This window comes from Primulina eburnea, chromosome 12 (genome assembly GCF_022965805.1).
Source record: "Primulina eburnea isolate SZY01 chromosome 12, ASM2296580v1, whole genome shotgun sequence".
NCBI lineage: Eukaryota > Viridiplantae > Streptophyta > Magnoliopsida > Lamiales > Gesneriaceae > Primulina > Primulina eburnea.
The window spans coordinates 2,603,679-2,612,156 of NC_133112.1; the positions used below are offsets into that span (position 1 = coordinate 2,603,679).

At 32.4% G+C, this 8,478-nt stretch overlaps 1 protein-coding gene across 3 annotated transcripts; it reads right to left on the reverse strand.

Annotated features, from left to right (window-relative positions):
• Positions 1–727: 727 nt before the first annotated feature.
• On the reverse strand, positions 728–5,493 carry LOC140807529 (F-box protein 7-like). Of its 3 annotated transcripts, none has more exons than XM_073164422.1 (11): positions 5,313–5,493; positions 4,881–4,967; positions 4,603–4,715; positions 3,746–3,862; positions 3,558–3,654; positions 2,929–3,002; positions 2,341–2,394; positions 2,141–2,242; positions 2,003–2,061; positions 1,656–1,806; positions 728–1,062 (listed from the first exon to the last, which is right to left on the reverse strand). In XM_073164422.1, the coding sequence occupies exons 1-11, from the start codon at positions 5,395–5,397 to the stop codon at positions 1,003–1,005; spliced, it is 999 nt and encodes a 332-aa protein (XP_073020523.1). In that variant the 5' UTR covers positions 5,398–5,493; the 3' UTR covers positions 728–1,002. The 3 variants fall into 3 exon arrangements, with proteins under 3 accessions (XP_073020523.1, XP_073020522.1, XP_073020521.1); XM_073164421.1 differs by having other exon boundaries at positions 1,656–1,866; positions 5,316–5,491; XM_073164420.1 differs by having other exon boundaries at positions 1,656–1,866; positions 5,313–5,491.
• Positions 5,494–8,478: the final 2,985 nt, after the last annotated feature.

The window sequence follows — 8,478 nt, forward strand, 5'->3', positions numbered from 1 at the left end:
AGTCTAACATGTAAATCGTGATGTATCTCTCTGTCTTTCAACCGAAGAGTCACCGACTTTCTATGTGGAAGCTGCTGCTGTTTGTTTGCATAACCTCTACACGTGTTATAAAATGCAAGTACTTTTCACTTTCATAATCTTTTATGGAAAATTTTTTTATTCAAAATCCTTTTTACTCCAAATATGGCAACGATCATTTTTATTTAGATTATTTACGAAAAATATCAATTTCTATGGTAAAAGAATTATTATTTTTGTATAAAAAGAAACTTGATTGTTTAGTCACTTCTTAAGTTGAGAAATTTTGAATATTATATAATATTACGACTCTTAAGGATGAAATTTGATCGTGGAAAGTAACGCACAAAATTGAAATTGATAAATTGTAATATATATAATGTAATGCAAAGATTGCATTTTTATAGTCACACGTATAGAACTGAAAATTTACCTCTCTGTTGTCATATACATGAAATTTATATAACCTGTCAAAATTATAATGTAAAAACTGTCAAAATTATAATGTAGGCCATAGCACACCCCCAGACAAAAAAGAAGAAGAAAGAAACCTTGCAGGCTGTAATAGTTGAATTTGTAACACAAAACTGGAGCCGGTAAATCATAGTCCTCCGATATCTTATTTATATTCTTTCGAAACATCAGAGTCATACGCCCATGTGACTCAAGTTTAAAGATACTGTCAAACTGTTTTGTGTGGTCATATAGCTATTAAAAGATCATGTAGATAGAGATATTCGAATCATAAGATTTCATACACACGACACATCAATATGTACATATTACGTTGAAATTTTTACATGTGATGCTGGGACACAGCAATAGCAGCACCAACAAGTTCAGCATATTTCAGGACACAAGCAACCAGGATGTAATTCAAACGTATTACAAAACAAAGTTTCCTATTTACAGATAGATATATATACATATATGCATATACATGTATGTATATGTTAGGAGGAGGGCTCGAACGCGGTGCTTCAATCAACCAGGTACAAAATAATCCATCTTGTCCACGGGCAGATTCAATACTGATGTTCCGACCTACAGTATGCAGGTCAAAGTTATACGAATTAAACCCAATCAAGTCGGCACGAATGTTATTTGATTTATATTTCACACTATCAAATGTAACCATCTCGATCATATTCAATTATATTACAAACCCAAGTTGAGTAAAATTTATTTTGTTTAATTGCTTCTGTGCCAACAGGAGCTTAAACAAACTAATGAGGTCGAACAATATTTTGAGCATTTGCTCAATATAAAAAAAAATTGCAATATTTGCTCGATATTACTCAATAATTTACATCGAACATCACTAATTTGTCTTTGTATTAAACTTCAATTCGAGAGCAAATAGTTCAATTCCTAGCTTCAAACCAGCTAAAACAAATTATAACTTAACCTCAAATTACAAAATATCCAACTTAATTTGGTTAACTTGCACCTTCAGCCTGAACCAATCCTCGGGTCCAAGAACACACAAAAACATATATATGGAGATCAATCCAAGAAAACTTAGAAGTTCAGATCTTTATATTTAAATACAACGCATCTCATAGATTAACCAAACCATCAGAATCCAAAAATACAAAATCAAGTGTTGTTGAGAGATGGAGGAGAGAAATACTTACTTCATCGAATGGTACGAAGACAAAAGGAGTTAAACCCCTTCTATGTGAAATTGCTGGAACGTCAGGATTATGTGTTTCATCTTCTTCCCATCCTTCAACTACTCCGAGAATCTCCTCATCCGGCCCGCTGGCCTCCGCATCGTTCACGCCACTGGTAACAAGTGAAAGGAGATCCAATCTATTGTTAGCACCTACTGTTGTACCCCTTAACCTAGATGACATTGCACAAAGGTAGAGTATCGTCAAAATACAACGGAATCTTAATATTCACGAGTAAATAGAGAAAATTATGCCAGTTAAAGAATCTTCTTTTATAATGTTCCAAATGCAGTGAACTCTATAGATACCTCAACCGGATTCTTAGCACAGTTGGTCGCAAGCCAGGATACAAAAGAGCAGCATCAACCTGCAAATAGTTGTATTATTTAAAATAATGTACCTCACAAAAGTTAAACAGCTTTGGATAGAAAATAGAAAAACCTAACCTTGTCTTCAGTAAGCGTGTACTGCCCGCTAAAAACACAATCTGCTTTTGTGGCCCGAAAATTCATGCATTTCACCACATCTTTTACTTTTTGTGACGAATTCTATCCAAATTGCCAAGAAGAGAATAGATATCATAATCAGATGCTGTAACACAATTCCTAAATTGGACTGCATCCAAAACCCAGTTAACAATTCTGACCTTATAGAGAAACCTTCCAGAAGGATAGAATCTCAAGTACCGAAAATAGCACACCTGAAATGCAAAACAGAAAGGGCTGGTTACATAAGTATCTTACATCCAGGGAGACATAGTAATAATAGGAACGTAAACCCATAGACTTTGTTTACTTTCTTGGATAATAACACATGAAAAAAAATCTTTTCTTTTGCTGTATAATCCTTTTCTTCAATTTTTTTAGGTAGTTCTTCTTAATCATGAGCTGATAAAGAACATTCAAGACTTTGAAACAAATAGCACAACGTGCTTCCAAAGATTAAAATGTTACTACAAATGCCATCATAAATATGACAAATCAGAATTAAATTTGCTGGAGTTTTTCAATAATGAGGCAAGAATACATAATGTATTATTCATAAGCATCGACAAGACAAAACGAAAATGAGGAAGGGATAAAATCTAATGAATTCCATCTAGATGTTAGCTAACGCAATCTATTTTCTCATTAAAGTACACATTATCAACCAGGAATCTCGAGGCACGTCTTTGATGAAACTTGCGCCAAAAATCTATCAGAGACTATCACAACTGAAAATAAATAAAGCATACAATATGAACTGGATTACTGATCTTCCACTCTGCAATTCCAGCACGAATATAGGTATTCCGACTGACATAAAGACCTACAAATTCAAGCATTCGTGCATGAATTAGAAAAACCGACTGACATTTAGATACATAATTCCATCAGTAAAAGCCGAAAATATAAAAATAAAAGTAAAACCTCTGCAAACTAAAATGTTTATATGTCTGAAATGCTAGCAGCAAACCATAGAAGCCAAACATTTTCGCTGCTAAAAAACTATGTTAAAGTTGAATAGTTCTCATCTTCAAGATACCCTCAATTAAAACAGTAACCAACAGATTTCAATATTCTATCCTTCTCCAAAATGTACCATATGAGTTTACCACGAACAGAGGAAAGTAAATCAAACCATAGAATCCAATTACCAGTAGTTTCATTCAACTATTTGCAATACTTCTGTAACTACTTATCCAAAGTCCAAAGGGATATGTTTAACGACATACGCGGGTAAAATAGGATACACTTAATAAATCTTACCATCAGTTCAAAGTCTTGGCCTTAGGAGCCACTTCTGTTACTACTTATCAGGAGTCCAAAGGGGTATGTTAAACAAAATATGCTGGTAAAATAGGATACACTTAACAAATCTTACCATCAGTTCGAAGTCTTGGCCTTAGGAGCCACATTTTCTTCCATGAACCATCATACTTGGAATGAAGAATCTTATAATTTTCTGTTAGTCCACTGACCTAGTCACGGAAGAGCCGAACGCAGAATGAAAACTGGAATATATAATTACGAGGAAAAGATTAACAGAAATAACAGTGTGTCAGCATCTACCTGCCAAGCTTTTAAACAAGCATTGCGCCAAAACACAGGGATACGTATTGTATATCTCCATTTTCGACAAACACAAGTTGCCCTCCCTAGGGTATATGGAGTCATTCTTGAAAAGATCTGCAATTAATACACCGCATTATGAACTCTGTGGGTACACAACTTTAAAGTAATACTGTAAATAGATTATATGATTGACATATGACCACGAGAGTCAACTGAAACTATCTTTCTTTGAAGAAAAGAATCTCAGTTTTGGAAACTAATTATAGAAACGAACAGGACTTGGAGAACAAAGACAATCCTAACCAGTCATCTTGACCGCAATCCATGACCATACATGGTAGCCCACAATCCTATATATTTTCAGCTAAAAGCACGGAGTTGTAGAAATCGAGGGTTTAGAACCGCACTATATGACAAGGCTTACAGTGTGCAGTATCTTAAGTTCTACTAACTGAGACTAGCCTTAATTGGAATTTATCAAAATTTCATTAATGAAACATTAGGAGGAAGAAAGGTGAAGAATCATTGTCCCGGTAACTCTGTCAGTTCATTGTCTTTCTGGAAAGGAATCATAAACTTAAAGGTGCCTCTGTATATTAACATTGCATTATCCAGCCAAATCTTATCTCACAATGTGCAGTTTTTGTTTCGAGAACAATTTCATAATATTATTGGATATAATTCAAAACAGTGGCCCAATCATCACTACTAAAACGGTGATCCACTCTTACAACCAAGTACCTCTTTTTTAAAAAAAAAGTTATCGTGTAAGCAAAAATAAAACATGAATGCAGGAACAAAAATCATGACACTGTCAGCCTAAAATATATGCTTACTTCGCAGAAGAGTCATACCTCCAAAAGCAACTCATCGGGTAAGCGCATGTGTATAAGTGCTGGATCAACATATGGTTTGCCACTGACGCTCCCAACAGGAGCAACAGGTCTGACATTAATCCCATAAAGATCTGGAAATCACAAAGAATGCATAAAACAACATTCTAACTCCGCAATTTTAATGTAAAAAAAGATCCTGCGTAAAAACGTAAGCAACCCGCTGAAATTAATTCAATAAACTTAATAAATCTCAAATAAGCAACCGGAAATATGATTAGTTATAAACTTATAATTACCAAGCCACGGCCTTTGCGTTACGAAGAATCGAGCAGCCCTCAACCGAGAAGCTGATTCAAGCTCAGCTGCAAGGTTTGCCGCAGTATCTAGTAAAAACAAACAGCTTCTTCAGAAATTTCCAACAAATAATGCATAAACACCAATATGGTCCACCCTAAACAACAAGACAATTACCAAAGATTACAGGAGATGAATCAAATAAACACCCGACATAAAAGTAATGCAAGTTGGAAAACTGTTGAAAATCACAGATAAGTTTACACTGAAATGAAGAAACTTTAGTGATTAACCCCAAATTCTAAGCTGAAACCCACAGAATTCAGACCACAAAATAGAGAATTGGACGCTCGTAGATAAAACCTAGATTCCCCGATAAACAAATACAAGATCTTTGTAGCATGAATTAGGTAAGAAGATTGAAATCCTCATACCACCTGAAGTCATGTCTGCGAAGCGATTGTGTTCCTCCTCCGCCGACACTGCTGGAAATTCGTTTTTCCTAGTTTGGATGTACATGGAGGAAAGGAAGATTCAACGATCTCTCTGTCATTGTATTAAAACCTCAGCCAAACACTTGACGGATCGAACCCTACTCTGCCTCTCAATTATTGAGCCATTTTGTTATAAATCTATACCATCTATGCTATATTATTAATTGTGAGGACATGCTAATAATTACGAACACCAATTTTTTTTCTAATTTTACCCTGATACTAATATTATACTTTTGTGTTTTGTCTTTTTTCTAAAAAAAAATTCAACACACATTTTTATTTTTATTTTTTTTATTTCAATCATTCAAATATTAATTTACTCCTTCCATAATTTGTCAAATTTCACTTTAGTCCGTCGATAATACTAAAAAAGATTGTACACACACATCGTGTGTACATAGTAACTAGTATTTTATATAAATATGTTCAAATTATCATTTTTTTGTAATTTTATAAAATTATACATATCGGACACTAATTAGTTAAAAATATTTTATTTATCAACTCTAACTAATTTTATTATTTTATGTAGGTTAAAATATTTATGAAATAAATTATAAATTAATTAAAAATAAGGATTGTTTTTTAATAAATAAATGAGCATACCAGCTTACAATTAAAGATAGTTACTATAATCAGATTTTTAATAAATAAATGAGAGTCTCACGAATCTTTATCTGTGAGACGGGTCAATCCTATCGATATTCACAAAAAAAGTAATAATATTAGTATAAAAATAATATTTTTTTATGGATGATCCAAATAAGAAATTTCTCTTCCAAAATACGACCTATGAGACTGTCTCACACAAGTTTTTGTTTTTTTAGTAATATAGTGGGAGATATAAAACTATATGATATATATTTATATTATGGTGGTCGTTCATAATTAGATACAAAGAGTACTTATTACAATTTTTTTTAATCAAACACATACTTTAAGTTTCTAAAACATGAAAAATCTTTTAAAAATAATTATCTAAACACAGTTTAGTCGTCAAAAGATGGTCAAAAAAAGAAAGTGATGAATGAATGATTGAACTTTTCGATCAGAGACTAGGCGTTTTGGATTTTAGAAAAAGATAAAAGACTAGCTAGATTGGGTTGCTTTAATTTTTTGAAGAAAAAGAAAGAAAGAAAGAGGTATCAGATTGACATTAGTTGTATCAATACCTTCTATAAAAAGAGTGGGTCTCATGTGAGATCGTCACACGGATTTTAATCTATGAGACATGTCAATCTTATCGATATTCACAATAAAAAGTAATACTGTTAGCATAAAAAATAATATTTTTCATGGATGACCCAAATAAGATATCAACCTCACAAATACGACTCGTGAGACCGTCTCATACAAGTTTTTGTCTTATAAAAAATCAAAAGCAATAAAATTAACAACATGTTAGAATTCGTGTTTTAAAAATCATACGTAAAACTTTCTATCAGAATAGATAAATATGCCCGAGTTTTTATAACATAGAGGTGCAATATATTTGATTTTTAATAAAAAAAAAAAAAGATATATTAGCCTATTAATATTTTTTAAGGAGTTTTATGTCTTTTAGAATTTTCACAAGGATGGTTGATGCTGAGCTACTTTATTATTTATTAAATTTAAAATCAAGCCAAAACTTCATTTGGGCTACTAAATAATCACACTAGCTTGAAGGACGGAAACGTATTCAAGAAATGAATTGAAATAATGCAAAACCCCTTAATTTTATTGGGAAATCCAATTATATATAGGGCAATTTGACAATAACTCTTCAATCTTAAATTAAAATTATATTTTTTCTCACTCTCTCTTTTTCCAAATATTTGTTCGAGCTCTCTAATAATTTCAATTTTCCAAAAATATCGTCAAGATGAATGAATGTCAGCAATTAGCCTCCGGAAGGGCAACACGTGCCTCTCGACGGAAGTTAATCGTGTTAACTGTATATATTTAATTAAAATGAGATTCACACAATTAAAATTTTACCATTTTTGTAATAATTTTAAAACCTGTATCATAATTGATCATGTAGTATCCACAGGGTGTTTTGATGCATGAGGATATTTCTCTAATAATTATTAATCCAACGATATTTGTTTCCTTTGTAGCTTGCAGTAATCCCAAATTCAAAAAGAGTGGTAAGACTATGTTATATTGGAAAATCTATTCTAGATTTTTTTTTTTGTATAAAATTATCAACCAATTATTTTATTTGAAAACAAAAAATACGAGGTCAATCAATATTTTTTTATTTTATAATGAGATGATCGATCCATCATTTTATGAAAACAAATGGAAAATAGAACAGAGACTCGTTCCAAAAAGAGCTATACAGATAAATGGTGCAGAACGAAACCCTAATCTTGTCACAGTGGCCTATCGGTGTGGTCTTTATTAGTATTATTATTATATAATATATGTACTTTTAGGCAATGTTGCCCGAGTAACGGGAATATTTCACCCTATTTCATGGGATACTGCTCCCATGAGAAGATCAAAAGTCCAATTTTAACCATACATATGCGAGGTCCACCAAATTCTTTAAAATCAACAGTCCATATCTTGTGGGCACTGTCCCACATATAACATCGACACTACACGAGTAACCGGACAAAACAATGTGCGTAATAAAGAGTTCTTTGACTTCAAATGGCAAAAGTGGCTCCTTATTTACTAGTGTGAGTTGAAATCAAAATAAAGATGGTGACCTTGGTATCCACCCCATATTTTCTTTATTTTTTGGTGGATGAGAAAATAAATGAAGGCCACTCTTCACTAAGCTTCTATTATTATTATTATTATTATTATTATTATTATTATTACATAGTAATAATGACAATGATGAAAAAAAATATTTAATATTAGAAGGTGTTGGATGATATAATTATATATGTTGAATAAAACAATCGAAACATAGTGTTTGAGCTGTTGTACGGTTGAAAAGTTTTGAGTTGCACCACTACCAACATCTATAACTTTTGGTTAAGTGACAAAAGCGCGATTCTACAATTGGTACTAGAGTCAAGGTCACGAGTTCGATTCCTATTGATCGCAAGGAATGCAATCATTGAGATGAAGATTGTAAAGTGCAATAATTGTCTATACTAGT

Coding starts and splice junctions, on each gene's coding strand:
- LOC140807529 (XM_073164420.1), bottom strand. CDS start 5,397: ATGTACATCCAAACTAGGAAAAACGAATTTCCAGCAGTGTCGGCGGAG. Junction 4,968..5,312: donor CGCAGACATGACTTCAGGTG/GTATGAGGATTT, acceptor TGTTTTTACTAG/ATACTGCGGCAAACCTTGCA. Junction 3,863..4,602: donor CCGATGAGTTGCTTTTGGAG/GTATGACTCTTC, acceptor TATTAATTGCAG/ATCTTTTCAAGAATGACTCC.